General features: G+C 41.4%; 1 protein-coding gene across 1 annotated transcript; it reads right to left on the bottom strand.

Moving 5' to 3' along the window:
- Window positions 1-1,331: 1,331 nt before the first annotated feature.
- On the bottom strand, window positions 1,332-19,860 carry LOC124132847 (RYamide receptor-like). Its single transcript, XM_046496988.2, has 4 exons — window positions 19,469-19,860; window positions 4,898-5,026; window positions 3,104-3,510; window positions 1,332-1,594 (listed from the first exon to the last, which is right to left on the bottom strand). Exons 1-4 carry the CDS (start codon window positions 19,695-19,697, stop codon window positions 1,334-1,336), a joined length of 1,026 nt encoding a protein of 341 aa, XP_046352944.2. The 5' UTR covers window positions 19,698-19,860; the 3' UTR covers window positions 1,332-1,333.
- Between the last annotated feature and the right edge of the window lie 2,302 nt (window positions 19,861-22,162).

Raw genomic sequence — 22,162 nt, 5'->3', positions numbered from 1 at the left:
CGAGGATGATACAGCTAAAGCTCACTTAGTTTTATTTTGTTGTATTGAAACGTCGAATTAAGCTGGAGATTCGGGGTCGTTAGTCAAACTTCGTGTCCTGAGTACACGGAAGAACAAATGCTGTTTAACGGCGCACTTTTTAAACAAATGACCTCTTTGGTCTAGTGGTAGAGCGTCTGCCCTGAGCGTGGAAGGTCGGGGGTTCGATACCCGGCCGCATCATGCCAAAAGACGTCAAACGATGACACTTGTTGTTACCCTGCCTGGCGCTCGGCATTAAGGGGCTAATACAAGGACTGATCGGCTCGGAGTTAACACACACGCACGCACGCACGCACGCACGCACGCACGCACGCACGCACGCACACATCTGACAAGCATATCTGATTACGAATGCAAAATAGGAAAGCCGCGTAATTATATTTTTCGGCTGTTCTCTACATCCTTTCATTTCTGATCGCCCTGCCATCTCCCTTGGAGATGTCGGCAGATCTACACACAGAGAGTGAGTAAGTATAGTTTTACGCCGCTTTTAGCAATATTCCAGCAATATCACGGCAGGGGACACCAGAAAATGGGCTTCACACATTGTACCCATGTCGGCAATCGAACCCGTCTTCGGCGTGACGAGCGAACGCTTTAACCACTAGGCTACCCGACCGCCCCTACACACAGAGAGGTGTCGTATCAAAGTAAAAGATCAGCTTTTAATGCGATTTCAATTTGTCAAGTCCGTGATTTACATTTTTTTAGAAAAAACACCCTTGAAATAAACTGCATGATATTACAAACAGAGATCTGAACACGATAAGAACAACGGTGGCACATTTTCCCAGTCATGATAATACATATTTCAAAATGTAGAACATGACTTCGTGGGCGTGTCAGACAACACTTTAGTCTTAATCCCATCGACCAGAATCCACCACAGCAGTTTATGGTTTATTTGATAATTCTGTAATAAACATATTCCATAAATAAGCCGAATTCTATTAACTGTATTGCACATTTCTGGGTAATACAGTAAAGTACGTTTATAACGAACACGCTTATAACGAGGGATATAACGTACTGTGTTTTGGTCCCGGGCATTTGCTGTATATATCCTGTATATTTTTATAATGTACTACGGTTATAATTACTGGTCCTTTTGAGTTCGTTATAACCGTAGTTTACTGTATATTGTTCGGTGATCGATACAATTGTGGACTTTATTTTATTTTGCGAAGAACGACACATGAAAAAAACATGGAAAAAGGACGCCCACAATAGACAATGATATGTTTTATAACCATGAACGCAGAAAGATTTACATTTGTTTTGATGGAACAGTCTACATCTGAGATACGATTGGTGGTCTCGCAGCCAGAGGGAGGCTAGTGGAACTGCGACTGTGACTCCTGTTACAGCCGAGATCGGTACCGTCGACAACGGTTTTGTGATTGTAAAACATTTTCTTAAATGCTCCCCTGAAGTTGCGGTTGTAGATGGCGTAGAGAACGACGTTGTATGCCGTGCTGAACGACGCTAAGGATATTTTGATCATGTTTATAGGGCCACCCACAAACATATGATCGTCTCTACCCGATATTTTCTGAAATATTAAAACAAACCGTTAACTTGCTGATGATAAAATGAAAGGACTCACTGTAAATGATTTTAAAAAATTAAAGACAACATGACTAGTCATGTATGAATACAATTATCTTTTTATCACGTGTCTGAATGTCCAACATCTTCTCAACAAATTATTGTCGAAATTATAAAGGTTCACGTGGTTATAAAACATTCAGGTTGATAAACGCCCCTGATAACATCTAGAAATCTCATTTTATGGAACATCCCGATTATCTGCCGGAACAGATTCCATTGGGTTGGTTGGTTTGTTGTTTAATGCCGCACTCAGCAATATTCAAGCTATATGACGGCGGTCTGTAAATAATCGAGTCTGGACCAGACAATCCAGTGATTAATATCATGAGCATCGATCCACGCAATTGGGATCGATGACATGCATCAACCAAGTCAGCGCGCCTGACCACATGATCCCGTTAGTCGCCTTTTACGACAAACATAGTCACCTTTTACGGCAAGCATGGGTTCCTGAAGACCTATTCTACCCCGGAATCTTCACGGGTCTCCATTGGGCGTAAACGGCAAAATAGTGGTGGACATTGTGTGAATGGATCAGCGATGGCACCAGATGTTAGTGAAAGGTCGGTATGTCCTGAACACAACACAACTTCCAAAAACATTTCTGAAACGTTGGTTCATTTCAATGATTCTGAATTTCCATCATGTGGGTCCTAAAGTAAAGGGTGCTTATAATACCTTGTCCTCTTTTGGTCAATATGGATAAAACGTCCACGCCAGAGAATAATCAGTCTCGATGATCTTGCCTTTACAGGTTTCCAAGAAAGTTTTCTTTATATGGGAAACACCTCAACGATCTGTTTCTTAATTGAAGGATTGTACCATACTTACAGTTCCCTATCATACAAGAAGTCACCATAAATTGTCAGAGGGTAATTGTTTGGTCTTGAAACAAGACATCGTTTATTACTCTTGGCTCCTCTGTCGCACGCCAATCCAACAACAAAGGCGAAGAGCGTATGCCCATGACAGGCAATCAGAAATAATGCGGTACCCGCATGTTAGACATAATGTGAAGGATGCCTGAATTGCATGGTATTTTCTCATGAAGACGGGGAAGTCAGAATAAGATGTGACTTCTTAAAGGAAAGCAATACGCGATCGTTAGTTTAGGTCGATTTCTGGAGAAATATCGTGAGGGCAATAAGGGAGTTATCCCTTGAGGCTCAGTTGTGCAACGATACCCAGCTTATTAACTCGCCATAGAACACTCGGCAATAAACGGTATTTCAGTTATATGTAAATGTTGGAGGCAGCCTGAGGCGATGCAGGTCGCAGACATTTGCACTTTGGGCAAACCAACCAGCATAATACTGCACGATACCAGAATCATTCTAACGAACCAATGCTCATAACAGAGGCGAATCTTTAAACTCCCGATCAGCGGATCCTACATGACTAAGGAAGGCAACTCTTCAAGTAGAATGTTTTCTGCAAAAAGAAACCTCACCTGTGATATGAGTAGTATAAAGTAAGGCAGCCAGGATATGGCGAAAAGGGCAGCCACGAGTATGAGCATCTTGACTATCTTCACCCGATGGCGGTAAATGAAGAACCCTCTGGGAGTGCTCTTCCTCCGCCTCGACCCATCACAAAGCCCGTGCTCTCGGAGAAAGTTCAGTATTCTCAAGTAGTTGCCCAGGATGAAGATGAGGGGGATGATATACGCCGTCAACAGCAGCACGAAGCCGTTGGAGATGGAGGCTGCCGAAGAGAAGGTGACTGACGCGCATGACGTGGCGGAGATGTTGTTGTCGTCTGAGACGCTGATGTAGACGGAGTACTCGATGACTGTGGGGATGATGACGACGGCTGCACCCGTCCAGATTACTGGGATGATTTTTAAAGCTGCATGACCTACAAAATTGGCATTTATTTGTCATCACTGTTTGATAATGGTGCATAAGCACATTCTAATGATATAGTCGGAGTCGTACAATGGACTCTGTTTTAGTAGAGACTTCTTATGATTAAGGAAATGTTTTTCGTTCTTTTTATGTAGCTTTCTTCCAGTGTCTGAATGAACGCAGAGTGAACAAAACAGAAAGCAGAATTGTGAGTGAGTCAGGTTTTATGCTACTTTGAACAGTATACCAGTTATATCATTGCGTGTCAGGATAATGTGGGGGAACATTTCATCCACGAGTACAGGTATGGTGCTGACAAGCCCAGAAACATAATCAGGGCGAACCTGGATTTGAACAAGCGATCATAGGTTTCTGGGGTCCGTAAGGGAGGCAACTCTGCACAACGAATTGCGGCGCTTTCGACGACTGGGCCACCCCGTGTCCCATTTATTTTTTGATTCGCACAATGGTTTACCAACGAATGATTAACGGAAGATCCTTTCCTGATAACCTGACCGTTGAGTCTGCCTGATACAGCACGTTTAGCTGAGGTAACCAATCTCCCTGCTGCTCCCTGTAAACGATTTTAATTTTGACTTGTTGCTGTGGGTTGTAGCAAAGTGTTTTCCTTATTGATCGCCAATCCAAATCTGCATCGCACCTTATACGCTTCAGCAAACTGCTTCCTCGTGATCTAACGACAAAAGCAACATGATTCACTTCCTAAAACACTTTACTTAAAATACGAGGACGTATATTTTAGATCGTGGAACAATATATATAACTATCGAGTTGGAAACTACGTGATCAAACCTCAATGGTGGTGTTTATCACTAGGAAAATGGAAATTTCTTGAAAAGCGCACTTTGCAATTTTTGTCATTACTGTAAGTAATATTTCTTATCGACGGAATGGCGTGTTTTCACTCAATAAGTATCGGCACGTGTGCAGCTGTCTTCATTCATCAATCACCGCGTTATGCTTGTCGTAAAAGGCTCCTTACGGGATCGTGTGGTCAGGCTCGCTGACTTGGTTGATGCATGTCGCTGTATCCCCAATGCGTGGATCGATGCTCATGAGGTCAATCACTAGATTGTCTGGTCCAGACTCGATCATTTACAGACCACCGTCATATAGCTGGAATATTGCTGTGTGCGGCGTTAAACAACAAACAAACAAACCGCGTTATTTCGTGATTCTATTTCACGTGGCCAGGACTAAAGGATAAAAACAGTCGCCGAAAACACAACAATGACACCCGTATCAAATACATCACCATCGAATAACCATTAGTTCTTGTTTGTTTCACCCCATCAAAACATGGATGTTTTCTTCCTTTTGCCCGGCAGTGTATTAACATGAAGTTGTTTAAAACACAAGGTGAATCTCTGGCGTACCTGGTCGCTCAGGTTCCACCCGCAGCAGGATGGCCTTGCGTCGTTCACATGATATGGCGACCAGACTGTAGATGGACACGACAATACAGAAGATGGGCATGGAGTTGGTAATCTTGCACAGCACCACGCCTGAAACAAACATGTGGAATTGTTTTCTGATTATCTGAAACAAGAATGATTTTTCTGAGTTTGTTAAAACGTATCTGTTCTAGACGTATTTTTAACTGTTGTAGATGAAATAGTTCGATGTAGGTTATAGATTCAATGTCGTAGATATGACAGTTCAATGTTGTAGATGGAACAGTTCAGTGTTGTAGATATAACGGTTCCATGTTGTAGATGTAACAGTTCAATGTTGTAGATGTAACAGTTAAATGTTGTAGATGTAACAGTTCAATGTTGTAGATGTAACAGTTCAATGTTGTAGATGTAACAGTTCAATGTTGTAGATGTAACAGTTCAATGTTGTAGATATAACAGTTCAATGTTGTAGATGTAACAGTTCAATGTTGTAGATGTAACAGTTCAATGTTGTAGATGTAACAGTTCAGTGTTGTAGATGTAACAGTTTAGTGTTGTAGATGTAACAGTTCAGTGTTGTACAGGTAATTGTTCACTGCCACATTAAAGTGATGTAGGTTACATATGTTTGAATACGCTTGTGCTGGTGTTAGTGTGAAGAATCCTTTTTTGAACCAGTAACAGACAAGGTAATTATATAGTGACGATGTCTATTTCGCACAGGAAACTAATGCCAGTCGCTACCGTTGCTGTTGACCTCATATTTCTTCTTTAAAAGATCATTTATGAGGATGCTTGGGAACTGTATTCCTGGCAAATGGTCTTGCCGGGCGCTGAATCAATGATGAAGGTTTTCTGAATCAGTATGATAGACGCACTATTTACTCTCTCTTTTCACCCCGGAGTAGGAGGTGGGAAGCGGCGCAATAGGTTTCAATTGACCATACGTGGTGGTAAAATGAGATCGGCCTCATGAGGATGGTTGCTAATTGTGACTTGGCCGATTGTAGGTCATCTGGGATCTTGCTGGCCGACCCAGAAACAATCATGTCTCTCCCCTTACACTGACTGCTGTGCGTGTATGGGCAAACTGTTATCCTGAATGAGGATCCCACTGCAGGCTTTCTATTGATAATGCACTGTTGAATAACATTTAGGAACGTCCCAACATACTCATTATAAGAACGAAATGAAGTGTGACGAGTGTGAAGTCCTGGGTATTGACATATATTTGTCACTGAAATATAAACAAGTGTTTCTATAATTATAAGAAATATCTGCTTAAGCTGTCCATTGTAATATTCCGACTATTTAAAAACTAAACGACGAGTTGAAGTTATTTTATTGTTAAAGCAAACACACATCCTCCCACACCGAACACCTTGAAGATGAACGAACTGTGTTTTGAAATTGGACCAATTCAATTTGGGACCCAGCGCTCCTACTGTAGTCCTCGGACAAACACGCACGCACACTCAGAAAAATAAGAAAAATGTAGATTCCATTAATCACACAATATCACACCTTAGACCCACTGCTACTACATTTCGCTTGTGTTAGATGACAGCAAGGATGAGGACATATCTCAGCCTCCATTCTCCAGGGAAACAGGTTCCTTTGGTCTTACGAATCTGTCCTCTAAACAATCCAGTCTGGACCGGACAATAGAGTGACAGCAAATCTCGGCCAGACAATCAAGTGACACGATAGCGCGTATACTGATTTTGTTGAAACTAAAAACGATGTGTTAACTATGAAACCCCGAGAATAGTTCTGTGTGGCGACAAGTCAATATCAAAATCGTTTATAAGGAGCAGCACGGAGATATGGTTACCACAGCTAGTTCCGCCTGGCAGCTTGAGTAGAACAAGAGGTCTGCTGCATGTCCGGTTAGTCTGGCCCATTGTACTCTGAACCTGATCACCTCATGCAGTGAGTCTGGCCCATTGTACTCTGAACCTGATCACCTCATGCAGTGAGTGTTTGTATTATTCCGCAGTCGGCAATATTTAAATATAAATTGTCAATGCGAGAGACTAGGTAAATGTTACTGGGCTTATGATAAAACTCAGGGACTTCCGTCCATGGTCAGGCACGCTGACTTGGTTGATGCATGTCATCGATCCCAATTGCGTGGATCGATGCTCATGATGTCAATCACTGGATTGTCTGATCCAGACTCGATTATTTACAGACCGCCGTCATATAGCTGGGATATTGCTAAGTGTGGCGTTAAACAACAAACAGACAAACAAACAAAACTTCCGTCCACCAGCCGGAACATTGATCCTGTTCAAGGACATACATGTACATATTGTCAATGCAAGTGAACAAATGAACGTTACTGGGCTTATGATGAAACTACGTCGGCCTTTACAAGAAAAACTAGTGGTTGAAAAATATGGTGAGGGGTAAACGCAGATGGGTCTGATGGCACACACTCAGACAATACAGGATCACAGAGCTTGACTATTCAGTTCCTGGTTTTTGTCGGCATTTAATACATAAAGGCCTGGGGACCTGTATTTATCTTGACTCCCCCGGGTAATCGCGGTCAGTGAGTGAGTATACTCTTTGTCGTTTTAGTATCTTTGTCGTTGTAGTAAATGTTCTCGTAAGGTCACGACGGGAGACAAGAACTGTCTTAGGGGTCAAAGCTCAACGCTTTAGCCACTCTGCTACAAGACCGCCCCCTCTAGCAGTGAGCAGCGTTCTGTGATGGCTTGACATTGTGACAAGACGAACAACTGTTTAAGTGATAAACGAGGAACTGAATACATGTGATTCACGTTCACCCACTAACACACATTGAGCCATTGATCAAATCCTATTGTTATGATGAACATACAGATGTCCATTGCGAAATGCAAATGCGCGGGTTAATCGTCTGTTTATTCCATATTCCCTGGAGCGTCATCTGTCAGTCTATCACAGATATGCGTTCCACGATAACAGTCAAAGAGTAGAAAGAAGGGACTGATCTAATCCGAACTGGAGTACACCTTGTATACAACACTGCTACCAAGACTCTTGCGACCCATAAATAAGCACATCAGCGCTGGACAGACTCGCAAATCTTGTTTTGGACTCGCTTGTGTCCTCTTGTTATCTTTAACACAATACTTCAGTTTCTGAGGACAATCACAATTCCGTTGCCTAGCAGCTGCAGATTTCAGGCCATCACAGTATTCACTGGATGTCAATGGGCTTGGTTAATTGTCACAGGTGTCAGCGAGCGAAATGATCCCGGTATACGGAATCCCAGGAGGGACATTGTCGTTAATCTTGACACATTTTGCTTGTTTGTGTAGGGACAACAACACGATAGTGTCCCTTCAAGGATTCCATACCTTGGTGATTTACAACGGTCTCAGTACAACCAGTCACGTGTTGTATTCAAATGCATGATTTATAGTAAAACAATATTTTCTCTTGCTTAAGTGAGCGAGACAATCAATGTTGTTTAACGCCGCGGCGAACAGATATGTTACTTTGGAATATGCTACCCCGGAAAACCCCTGGGGGTTTAGTACAGTATATGTTACAGGCAGGGGTCTATGAGGAACTACCTTCATGCACATTTTGTCTGCACTTTGATTAAATGTTTATTACATAAATATTATCTTTCCTTAGAACTGATCGACTGAGACCCATCCTATTATTTTCAATTGACACCACTAACATGTAAGGTCTCATGCTCCCCGCTCTCATTTGCAATATATCAAATGCAATTTTGTATCTCGATTTAATTATGTAAGACGCCATTATCCAAATAGGTCGATAGTTTCCGAATGAAATAGCGCTATGGGAAAGAACTGTAAATTTGTTTTCTGCCGTCTGTTATTTTTTTATGAATGTGAAAAATAAAGGAAGTAAATAAAAAGGGGTATTTTACCGTTATTCTTATTCTTTGGGCTCTGGGAACATGAACTAACATAGAGGTTAACCCAAGTCCCCCTTGAGACCGCTGGACAACTTATAATGACTGCCGGCATGTACCTATAGCCATGGCCATGTGGCACACAATACGTCCCCGCGACCACGACCGGTATTAACATATGTGCCAGAGAGAATGAACAGAGGTAGCTAAGTAATTTATGTTCTATGTAATTGTAACCTGTTAGTTTCCTTGTGGCCATGTGACAAATATAGAACGTTAACGCCAGGGAATAATCAGACTCGAATATCTGTGGAAATAGATTCCACTGGGCAAACAAAGTATTGAAAATCCCCCTCTCCTACCAACAGCCGCCAGCAGCAGCTGTTACTAATTCATTGCATTGCGTGTTTCCACTTGATACAGATTCCCGATTTCCACTAATTGATGAGCTAAAGAGGTACCCTTGGGGCTTGTCACAGTCCGAAAAAGGACGGCGAAATGAGGTTTTAAGTCCTGTCATTTTCCTTTCATGTCTGAAGCCCGCCATTTTTGTTACATTGACAGGTACATCGGAAGCGATCAGAATGCATTTCATTCTGGTGTGTTATAGTGCTGGATGCAAATGACATCAAGGCTAGGTGTTCCCCGTAGTAATATGACTGGAGTATTGCGGCCAAAACCCAACTCACTCACTCAAAATACAAGGATTCAGTTATAATGTACAATTGTAATGTAACTTCATATTGGCACCAGTTAAAATTTTGGAATATTTTACAGTGATGGAACTATACACCCCCATCGCTTTTTTTTGTAAATAACATATACTGAACAACAAGTCCCTGTGACATTGAATAAGATTTAATGCAAAGTTATGTTTTTTACCAAATCTGAAACAATTTCGGTTTGCAATAGAAAAAAGACTCCTGTAAGTGTTCAAATGGTTTAATTTGTCATACTGACTTCAGAAAATGCGTGATTTCATAAAAAAAAACATGAACATGACAAAACGTCAATTTACACATTAATAGCGTGTGTGTTGACCTCTGGTTGCGATGCAAGCAACACATCTTCGTCTCAGTATGAGGCTGGGTGTTGTCATGTTGAAAGGTAATGCCTGGGCCATGACGACGCAAAAACGGTAGAACAACAGGGCCGATGATCTCGTCGCGGTAGCGCTGTCCATTGAGATTTCCCTCTACCACTATCAATCGGGTCCTCTGTCTTGCTGTAATCCCAACCCATACCATAACGCTGCCGCCCCCGAACCGATCTTCTTCCATGACACAATGATTGACGGAACGTTCACCTCGACGTCGGTACACTGGAATCCGTCCATCGCTGTGGCTGAGGTGAAAACGAGACCACTGTAGACGTGCCTTGACGGTTGTTTCCTGTCAAAATGGGACGTCTGGCGGGTCTTCTGGCGACAATCCCTGCACATCTGAGGCGACGACGTACGGTTTGTGAAGATAATCGTCGACGGCCAGGGATGCTTCTTGCAGTCACTGTTGCTGGCTGGAATCGATTTCGTAGGTGTGTTGTTCGAATCCAGTTGTCTTCTGGTGTTTCTGTGGTCGTTAAATTGTCTTGCAACATCACCTTGACTCGATCCTGCTTCAAGCATACCAATGGCTCGCAGACGCTCATTTTCGGACAGGCGTGGCATTTCGTAATGTTGAATAATTGCGTAATTTTGTTGTTGTCAGCACGATGCTATACAATGCATATGGGATCCCGTAAACGCACATGTTTTTAAACCCATTCTTGGGTAGTGAAATGCATCGGTCTTGCATAAAAGTCAACTTTTGCATGGAATGCATGCTTTTCTGTAGCAGTTGCGTTTTTGTGACTTGATTCGATACATGTACTACACCATTTAAAACCAAACTTTACTTGTTGGAAAAATACACTAAAATATTTGTGTCACAGGAACTTTTGTTGTTGAGTATATATACGCCTTTCCACTCAACCCTCCTTTGCCCACACACACATGCACACACGCACGCGCGCCCGCACACACAGACACGCGCACGCACATGCAGACACAGAGACACGCACGCAGAAACACACACACATACACTCAACACACACACATTGAGGGGGAAGACAATTAAAAATAGTCAACGCCAGAGAATATTCAGCCTCCATTCTTCCACGAAACAGGTTCGTTTGCGTAAAAGTCAAAAGAGCGGTGAAAATTATATTAATGGATCACTGAAAATCAGTCATGACAATGGGTGCTCGCGAAAAAGATAAATAAGACGTGATGTTTGAGGGACAAACCTGCTGGGGTTTGCGAAAAGGGAATACGTTGATAGGCCAAAACATACAGGTACGTCAGTGTATAATTAACAAGTTAGAAAGAAACAGTAAAGTTTCGTCTTTTATCACGCAACTGTCAAACAAATTGCAAACTCTGTTCACTCTATAAATCCGAAATGTCACCACAAAGACTCTCCTACTGAAGCACGGGGCCTAAAGGACAGTCTTGCTCAGTAAGTATAGGTTAATACCACATCAAAGTATATATGGCGGTTTGAAGAGTGTTATCGATAATGTCAACAACGATCCATGACGTCATTCTTTGCAGTCAAGTTATCCGTGATAGTCTTTGGAGAATTCTTCAAGTTCATTTATGTGGTGGACAGATGGCCAATATAAAAAGTCAATACAAAAGAATATACAGTCTTCAGGAGCCCCCGATATAGATTACATTTAGCGTAAAGGGCAAAAAAGCAGTGATGAGACCAGGTGTTCGAGGAAAAAACCAACCGATTTCACATGGCCTCCTTTCTAAAAGATCGCCTCCGCCCGGAGAGCGGAAGGTCCGGGGTTCGATCCCCGGGAGCGTCATATCAAAAGACGTTAAAAAGATGGTACTTGTTGTTACCCTGTCTGGCGCTCGGCTGAAACAAGGACTGGCTGGCTCGGAGTCAGTGTAGTGTGTCTGAGTGGGGTATTCATGTTAAATTGCGGAATGGTATCTCAGTGGGTTAGCACTATAAATCGGCATCAGTCCGGACTAATACAAACAGCCACACACGCACGCACACACGCACACACGCACACACGCACACACAATATGACCCCACAATGAATCTATGAATTAGATGTATTGAAGATGACGACATTAGTGCTGCAATTCTGTTCAGTTAAGTTCAGGGTGTTCACTGGCTATAAAAATCCAGTTACCACCCTTGCCGAACTAGGCAGGAATTATGGAGTTTTGACTTGGCAAATTATATGAGAGGTGGAATCTGATTGGTCAATAGGAGGGACATAGAAGGGACATAACTTGTAAAAAGTAATCCAAAATGCAAGATTGTGATTTGAAATGTTCAAGACACATGACATACACATGGTTGGCTTGAGGGCACTATTTATCCATTTATCTTATTTCCAGACCACTTGTAGGTGTGCATACTGCGATTGCCTGTCCCAATAATGATAAAACAAAGGTATCTGACTATCGCTAGAGTGAGTGAGTGTTTGTTGGGTTGTTGCTTAACGCGGCACTCAGCACTGTTCCAGCTATATTACGGTGGTCTGAAATAATCGAGTATGGACCCGGCAATCCAGTGATTGGCATCACGAGCATCGATCTACGCAATTGGGATACGATGAAATGCATCAACAAAGTCAGCGACCACCCGATCCCGTTAGTCGCGTCTTACAGCAAGCATGGGTTGCTGAAGACCATCACGGATCTTCACGGGTGTGCAAGAGTGAGTGAATGGTAATGGTCTAACGCCACTTTTAGCAATATTCCAGCAATATCACGGCGGGGGACACCAGAAATGGGCTTCACACATTGTACCCAAGTGGGGAATCGAACCCGTGCCTTCGGCGTTACGGCTCACGCTTTTACCACTAGGCTTTTTACCAAGAGTACAGCTGGACAGTACTAGGTCATACTGCTAGAGCTCTTCATTGTAATGATTTGAATGAAAAGGTTAATCTTAGTAACTAGTTTATTACTAGGTTACATCAAGAGGACCTTAATTCAAATGCGTAATAGATATCTGCCATCAATACTCGTTAAGCTTTACTAAATTCTTAGAACATAAATCATTAGTTACGACAGCTAATGAAAGATTTCAATTAATTAATTCAGTGAACTGGGAATGAACAAACGAACGAACATTAATCTTAGGCGCACTCTTTTGAAGTCTTTTTTGGGTTTGAAATTTTATTTGAGTATCGTCTTTTTCTTAATTAAGTGTTTAACCTGACTCCCATGTAGCCCTTTCGAAGACCTACCGATAAAGTACACCATAGGTTAGGTGATAGGTACAGGAGAAAGCCAGATGTGGTTAAGAAATATCGCTATAATAAGTATTCAATAGCCCAAATGATTAACACTAATTAGTTGTGTGTATATTATGTCTTATAATGTGACAGCGATACATTTGAAACCAAACGCCGAATGTATCTTTGTTAGAAAATATGAAGTATGAATCTTTGTTCGAATGTAACAAGTATGAATCTTCGTTTAAATATAACACGTATGGATCTGTGTTTTAATGTATCAAGTATTAACATGTGTTTGCAAGTAACAACTTTATGAATCTTTGCTTGAATTCAAGTATAAATCATGAATGTCAGGAACGCTATAAATAGTGACATTGAACCAGGATATGTGTCTGTCTTGTTACTGTGGCCATATGTACACTCTACAAGCTAGATCATACCAGCATTGCAGAGGTAGCAGATGGACACATAAAATATTACTGGTGCATAAAAAACCGTTTATTTAAAAGGCCTAATGCCGGTATCCCTGGAATACAATATGAATATAAACCGTCAACGCCAGAGAATAACCAGTCTCGATTATCGGCGGAAACAGATTCCACTGGGCGTAAAAGGCAAAATTGTAGTGAAAGTTAATAAATGGATCACTGAAAATCAGTGTGTTCTTGAAAGGAGAAAACATGTCATGCATGCCCTACCGGTAGCGCCCGTACTCACACAATTTACGTGAACTGTTTGTTTGTTGCCTGACGCCGCCCAGGAGTATTCCTGTTAACTAACTAGACAATCAACTGAAAGCCCAAAGGCATTTAGAGTTTATAGCTTTGTTTTAATAACCTAGGGACCTTATCATCGATGTAAACTTCACGTCACGTTTTGAGCCAGTCCATTTCCATTGATGTGAAACAAAATGTCTGAGGAGAACAAGGCTTTTGTTGCTGCCATGGCAACCTCCTGCCAGGAGCATCCAAAGAGGAGGACATATAGCCAGCTGGACAGTCGATTTGCCACAGACATGGAGCGATTGCATAATCAACGGATCTCGTTATGGAATTTGTAGATGAGGTGTCAGTATTTATTCATTTCAGACTTAATTATGTATGACGCATGCATCAAGTCCGTTCTAATTTAACGATATATAATTTAAGTGGATATATTTTATTATGCAATGATATATTGGGACAACAAACATATTAATTCCCCAAAATGATGTTGATATTATATAGGAGGGGCGTTCAATAAGTTTTGCAACTTGGGCATTTGTGTTTACACAAACAATGTCACCTTGCGACAGGTGTGACACTAGTCATAACATCAGGTTGACACGTGTCATAACCAGTTCCAGACACAACAATAAGTTAGATGTGATGGCTTTATTCACCTAAGGGTGGTCACAATCATGGATTCTCTCAAACCTGAACAACGCGCTTTAATAAAGTTCCTTACCAAGGAGGGATGCAAAGCAAAAGAAATCCATATGCGAATTATGTGAATGTGGATTCGAACAGTTAAATCACCCACCCTACAGCCCAGACTTAGCCCCCAGTTGTTATTTCCTGTTCCGGCAAATGAAATCTGCCCTACGTGGAAGATGCTTCCAGGATGACGAGGACATAAAGGCTGCCATAGAGAGGGCCAATCTGCGGATTTCTATAAAAGTGGTATTAAAAGCTTGAAGGACAAATGGAATGAGTGTATTGAGGTGAATGGAGATTATATTGAAAAATAAAAGTGCAAAATATATTCTGCGACTTATTGAACACCCCTCGTATATATACTCTGCCAAAAAAGAGCAATGTGATTTTTGCTGTATATGTTATAATGTATAATCAACAGATGGAAATCGATTGTTCAATGTTGCACACATCATTCTCATTGACCCAGGTTCCATATGGCACACAGTAGATAGTAGATTTCAAGGTGAAGGTCATCTGTTCTCAATATCTTTTATTGCCACCATTACAGTCCCAAACTGACTGACATCGTAATCACACGGAAGCAATCAGATCCTGAATTGTGGCCTGAGGAATGTTCACCCAGCTCTTGTGCCAACTGTTGGAGGTTCTGTGGTTGTTGCTGACATGCTCGCAGTCGATCCAGTGCATCCCCTAAATGTTCGATTGGGTTTAAATCTGGAGACCTGGAGGGTTCATGACAGGACCTGGATGTTGTGAATCCTGTAAAAAGTAGTCAGTCTTGCCATGTGATGTCGGGGGTTGTCTTGTTGGAAAATGACGTTCGCTTGTTGCATAATGGGAAGGACGTGTAACGTTGTGCCGTAAAATTACCGAGAACTTGCACCAAGTCAGTTCTGACAGTCTAGGAGATGGCTGCCCACGTCATCAAACTATCACAACCAAGGCTGTCCATGTATGCAGTTTCGTGTATAACGTTCCCCGTGACGCCTGTAAACACGACGTCTACTATCCGCAAGGAGAAGCATAAAACGTGACTCATCACTGAATCAAACTTGTCTTTATCGCAGTTGTGGCCATGCCCTGTGACCTTGAACTTTTGACGTCGTAGCCGACGATACACGTCCGTCAAAATGACACCTCGAGCTGGTCTTCTAGCGCAAATACCTTCAGCGCGTAAACGGTTCCTCACTCCTCACTGTCTGGGCTGATATCCTACGAAAATCTGGTATTGCTAGCTGGTGTCAGTGACGTAGCCTTATGAATCTGTTCTGTGCTCTAGTAGTAATGAATGGTCGACCGGATCTGGAAAGGTCCCGTGTTGTCCCGTGTGTCTGATAACGGTTCCAGTCCAATGGTGTTTGGTGCTACGTAGAAAAAAAACCCTGGCTACATCTGAAGATGATTCTCCTGTTTGCACTCGGCTGGTGGCGTTGTTGCGTTTGGCTTCCGCCAGTCGTGGTGTTTTCGCTGTGCACTTGAAAACCCAACGTTGTTCTAGCCCAACAAGTGATGTTGCAATTGCAAGTCATGTGGTTGTGTATTTGCGATTTTTCCATCTTGTCACCAAATTTCTGCAGTACCTCATTCTTTCCAAACAATTCAATCCCAATCCATGCAGAAAGGACCAGTTCATGTTTGGTAGTAATTTTGTATGGATGTTGGCAACACCCTGTCAGATATTTGCGTTTCTTTTTCGAAGAGATTATTCGTTTTCAATTAAGGAGGTAGTTAATCAAAGTTATGAAAATCTATAAGGGTAATAAACACTGTTTTCTACATATACTTAGTGTCAGGGTTTCATGGAGATGCCCCCCTCCAACAACAACAACAACAAAACATAACAAACAACAACCCGAAATAAAAACCAAAAAAACCACAAAAGACAATACAAAAACAAAATCCAAACAATAAACAACATATTAACGAAAACAACAAAACAAAATTATAACAACATTTAAGAAACTAGACATAAACAAAACAAAAAGAAAGATATGTTAATGCCATTCCTTGCCCAGCCCCCAATATGGCATAGGTAGAAAGTATTTCGAGGCTGATATTCTGACCACACGTGACCATTGGTCGGGCACGTGGTACGTAACGTGCACAGGAGAAGGTTGCGCTCCTAATTTCCAACACAGAAATGAAATCATCCTACTCTAAATAAACACAGCATCTAAAACTGATTAGGTATCGAACATCCAATTAGGATTCTACTGTTTTTTTCACTCATTAAGTTCGTCACTGTTCACGTCCATGTTTGTAATGTGCTGGTAAAATAGTTCTTGATTGCGACCAAATATTTTAAAAACCAACAGGACCAAGAAAATTGCTACGATACACATGTTGCCTTGTTTCTTTACGTGATGGAATAACATCACTAACTAGTCATACCGAACATGCTTCATTTGGTATTCTTTAACTGTTATCGTATGTTATTTTTAAACTTTAATTATTATTATTAAGCTCTATAATGAGCTAGGGCGAACTGTAGTGAATGCGATGCATGTCCCGTCACAAAACGCAGCACGGGATGTGTTTACACTGAAAAGTTCACTTGCACGAGTTCCATTACTTGTATTGCTACCTTAGATCATCTTATATGAATAATAAAAACTGCTTATGTCACCGGAAATATCGACTATGAAATATATCGCAAGTAGATCGAATAGTAAGGAATTAAAACATCTCAGCAAGTTCCTTACGCTGAATACGCTACTCCGAAATACAGAGTAATAAAATAGTCGTCCAACCAGCCACAGCTGCGGGTGGTTCCTGAGAGGCTAACTTGAAGGGTTTCCGTTTTGTAAAGGGTCAAGTTGCGGAATTACTTCATGAAACCAATTAGCATCCGCCAGCACATGACACCACTCGTGTCTGTCCATAACATTCACGAAAAGGTTTTCCCGGAAAAAACACGATTTGTCACAAATGAAATAGTAACTTTCTGATGGGGTAAAATATATCGTCGTATATGAACATTTTGTATGTTGGATATTTCATATTGGCTATTTTGATATATTGACATATTTTACGTAAAATAATTCTAAAAAAATATTCTCGGACCAAAGTCTTTACAAATGTTTGTTTGATATGAAACCTTAGGAGATAGTTTTGTTCGAAATCGATATATATTTCTCCATTAACTTATTCAAGGCATACACTAGGGAAACATTTCCTGAACCGTGCATTTAAATGTAGCAGATAGAGGGAAAGTGAAGTCTCATTAAATTTCTTTAGTGGTGATGGCAACAAGTCGCTATTTGACCGGTGCAAGAATCAGTGCATTGCCCTTGATGAAGATCATGGCGGTCAGTAACAATCAGTCGAGAGAGATGGATATCGACGACATGGATTGTTATTCAGCCACGCCACGACTCAATTTGTCGTGACATAGCTGAAGTTAACTGCGGCGTTAAACAACACTCATTCACTCAACGTGAAGGTACATTCAGAATAACCAGGCAACCCATAGACGTTTTTCTGACCAAATTAATGGCTGAGATGTGAAAGATGTTTATAAATCTATACAAACAGAACGTAAACTGGCTGGTCCCTATTTTGTACACGAATGTCATCATTCGTCACCACTCGCCTCTTTTCGTAACCTGCAAGAAAACACGCCCCCCTATCAATGAATGTTATGTGCGAAAATACGACAAACCAATCAGAGTGCGCGTATGATTTCAAGTTCTTCGTCAAAAAATCCCTCAGAAATAATTTTTGATTTTACACATGTCTTGCATTTAAAAATGTTAAATGTGTTCAATCATACTGTATAATTCCGCATGTCGAGATGAGCTTTAAATTCCATCTGAAATATATATAATATATGGGGAAATATATGTGAACCACTACGCAACGAGTTGACAATTGTTTTAGGTATGCCCGTTTGCGCTAAGACGGAACCCGGTCGCAAAAATGGCCATGAAAGGGGCACGAGTCGCTATTCGGCTTGTCCCGGAATAACACGTTTTGGTCACGAATGGAATGTCATTTGATTGCCATGATCTTTCTCTTATTCTATGATGACTCTGCCACTGAACACTCCTTTCAGGGGTAGCAGTTTCGAGCAAATTGGCAGTCTCAACTGTGGACTTCAAATCCTTCAAAAGTTTTTCTGTTATATCTTATGGTGTATATGAATCCTATAGTTACACTGTACCAAACACATTCTGGACTAGTTTAGCTTTAACGTGTTTATGACTGTGTATAAATCCTAAACGGATCAAGGTTTTGCGTGGTTTATCTGAACACGTCCTGAACCTAAAACACTGAGATCTCACAGTATCCCAAAAATCTATTTGTTTTACTTCAAATATCTTTAAAATCTAAACATAATCTTAATCTAGATATGTTTAGAACTTAAATATGTTCACGATAAAGTAAGAACATACTTATCGGTTCAAATACACGAATTGCCTTGGATGAGGGAGTGGGCGAGTTTGGTTTAACGCTGTGAACGGTATGTCAGTTAAGAAGAGATTTCATAACACTGCGAATTCAATCAAGAAGTGCTAAACATTTTGAAGTCTGAAGATAATGATGTTGTCGGGTAATCAAACTCATAATTATATTAGATTTCCTTTTGGTTTGGTTTGTTGTTTTACGCCGCACTCTGGAGTCTGGACCAGACAATCCAGTGATTTACATCATGAACATCGATCCACGCAATTTGGATCGATGGCATGCATCAACCAAGTCAGCGAGCCTGACCACCCGATCCCGTTAGTCGCCTTTTACGACAAGCATAGGTTGCTTAAGACCTATTCTACCCCGGATCTTCACGGGTCTAATTATGTTAGAAACTATATTGAAGTACAAACATATTTACACATTAAATTTTGTAATTCTCTGAATATTAATTTTCAGTTTGTTTTAACAAATACCACAGGATGCACGAGCATTTTGACAGCCGACACACACACACTGTTGTATTACCACCAACGAAAACATGAAAATACCTCATACCATATTTGGCAGAACATTGTTATAAGTTCCTACCTTCATAGTAATCCGTTGGATGAGAAACATCATGTAGATTCTGAGGTAGGACGATGCCGGCGAGCAGGATGTCGCTGATGGCAAGGTTGCAGATGAAGAGGTTGGTGACGTTCCTCAATTTGGGGTTTTTAATCACCAACACTATAACCAAAATATTACTACACACAGAGAACAACAATACGACCCCTGTCACCACTATAAACACAATCTCCAGGTTTCCCAATGGCATTGGGATTTTTTTCACACGCTTCTCTGGCGCTACAAATCATCCATCTCTGTATGGCACTTATGAATGAAATGTGTCATTCTGTCAAACAGTTTGTTTCACCTCCATAACTCCCCTCAGTCGCCCTGCTGGTGAATTAGTCTTCAAACAGGGCTCCATGACTGGCGCCTCCCACACACAGTGAGAGCAAGTGACCGGTGAACACAGGTACTGAGAGTATCTGATAATCGATCCGTATGGGTTATTGTCACAGTGAGGACTGTACCGTATTGGAACAGGGAGAGGTTGTTAGTCAATGTCTTGGGCGAGACTACAGTATATTATCATGTATGATGAGTGAGTGAGTTGGTTCTAACGCCGCTTTGAAAAGTATTCCAGTTATATCACGGCGATAAATGTGTGTGTGTGTGTGGGGGGGGGCAAGTGATACCACTTTGGTGGAACCCATGGGTGTGGTGCTGACAAAACTAGAAACATAATCGGGGCGAAACGGATTCGAACCCACAATCAAAGGTTTCTGGCGTGCCCAAGGGACGCAACTCTGCACAGCGAATCGCGGCGTGGTGGATATGAACACGAGAATACTATGTGCAAAGGACACACGAGTATTTTAAACCACAGTTTGAATATGATTTTATTCTTAGTTTTAGAGTTGATAAACAATCCAAGGTTTCTGGCGTGCTCAAGGGATGCAACTTTGCACAGCCTATTGCGGCGCCCCCGACGACTAGGCCACCCATGTCCCCTCATCTATAGTGAACTGCAGCTTGTTTATTAAGTAGCGCCATTTCATAAGGCTGTAAAAGTGTGCTTCATCCTCCAGCCTTATATTTATGACAGATAGCCAAGCCGTCTACGTCGCCGCAATCCTTCAGAGGAACGTGTCAGAATCCGATGGTGAGGATTCGAATCCCACTTTCACCATGATTATGTGGTTTCTCAGAACCATTTATCACTTTCGATTTCCCTTCCACATCAAGTTGACACGCAGTGCTCAACACGTCGTCAAAACCAAATTAATTCATTCACACTCATTTTTAACATACCTTTTGACGATTATTCTATTTAACGTATTTCTGAGGGTAAAGAACCGGTTTTATTTTAAAACAGGAATGATGAGCATGGTATGGTACGGTACGGTACGGTACGGTACGGTACGGTATGGTATGGTATGGTATGGTATGGTATGGTATGGTATGGTATTTGGGTTCGGGGCGACTTGGACCATTAAAGGGCTATTTGCGCCCAACTCATCAAACGTTTTAAACAAGAGCAAACGGATAATGGAAAGGAGATTATGAACTGATCTGCTTCATGATCTAATTCATATATTAAAACTGTAAATAATCAATATTTCATTACTGAAAAGTAAAAACTCATTCCATATGAAACAGATCAGACAAAAAATCATACACAATGTATGTGTATTTAATGTCGACAAAATATCAAATTTTCCTGATGCAGTCACGAAGTCTAATATTGCCTGCTGACTTGACCAGAAAATATGTTGGGGCCCAAAAGTGTAAAAGAGAAAATGAGTCGTCTCTCTCAAGTACTGTACTTCTTAAATTTAATCTGATATGAATGTGGCCTGGGCATTCAATAAAGTAATGCTTCACTGTCTCGGGAGTATTTTCGTCAGTGTGTAGTACATACAAGGGAGACCTCTTCATGCATGACACTGCGGTAAGCATTTAACCCACGGTGTCCAGGACGAAGTCGACGAACTGTCCTGTTTGTTTTTACAGAAGGACAAATTGAATACAGATGTCGGCCAGTTGCCCCAGCATCCCACAACTGTTGCCAGCTTGTGTTTAAATAAAGTCGAAATCTGTTTGTTGGTGTATGAATTATGATATTGTTAACTCAGAGTATTGGACGCCAGATTTCGCAAGTTGGTCTGCTGTCTCTTGTCCATGCAGTCCAACGGGAGCTGGAATCCACACAATATCACACGTAATATAGTTTGAGTTCAACAATGTATTCAACTTTAATATTTCATAAACAATGTCATTTCGTGAACCATTGATACCACAGGTTCAACTACTTTTACAGCCGCCATGTCAGTAAATATAACCGCCTCTGGATCATTTTCATCAACCCACCTTAGAGCTTCAAGGATGGCTATAAGTCCAGCAGCAAATACTGAGAGAAGGTCATTTAGCCTGAGCACACATGACATGAAATAATCAGAAATCCAATATGTCCGAGCAGTACGTACCATGGCCGAATCCTTTGAGGTACAGTAAACAAGTGCGTGAAGTAATAATGTTCAGGTATGAAGTCCTGCGATACGGCTTTTATGACATGTGGGCTGATTCCTTTGCTTATGGCTGAATTCAGATCATAACAAAGCCCTGGTTTCAAAAGCAACCATGGATGAGTATCTGGAGGTGAAGATGAATCAACTGGGTCGCACTGTATCCCATGCTTAACTGCAAGTTTCTGAATGCTAAATCTGAAAGGGA

This window comes from Haliotis rufescens, unplaced genomic scaffold (assembly GCF_023055435.1).
Source record: "Haliotis rufescens isolate VD_foot unplaced genomic scaffold, xgHalRufe1.0.p SCAF_11, whole genome shotgun sequence".
Lineage (NCBI taxonomy): Eukaryota > Metazoa > Mollusca > Gastropoda > Lepetellida > Haliotidae > Haliotis > Haliotis rufescens.
Note: the sequence above shows the minus strand (reverse complement) of the source record. Positions and strands in the feature narration are given on the sequence as shown.

Coding starts and splice junctions, on each gene's coding strand:
- LOC124132847 (XM_046496988.2), bottom strand. CDS start 19,697: ATGCCATTGGGAAACCTGGAGATTGTGTTTATAGTGGTGACAGGGGTC. Junction 5,027..19,468: donor TCCAACGGATTACTATGAAG/GTAGGAACTTAT, acceptor TGTTTGTTTCAG/GCGTGGTGCTGTGCAAGATT. Junction 1,595..3,103: donor TTATACTACTCATATCACAG/GTGAGGTTTCTT, acceptor TTAATATTTCAG/AAAATATCGGGTAGAGACGA.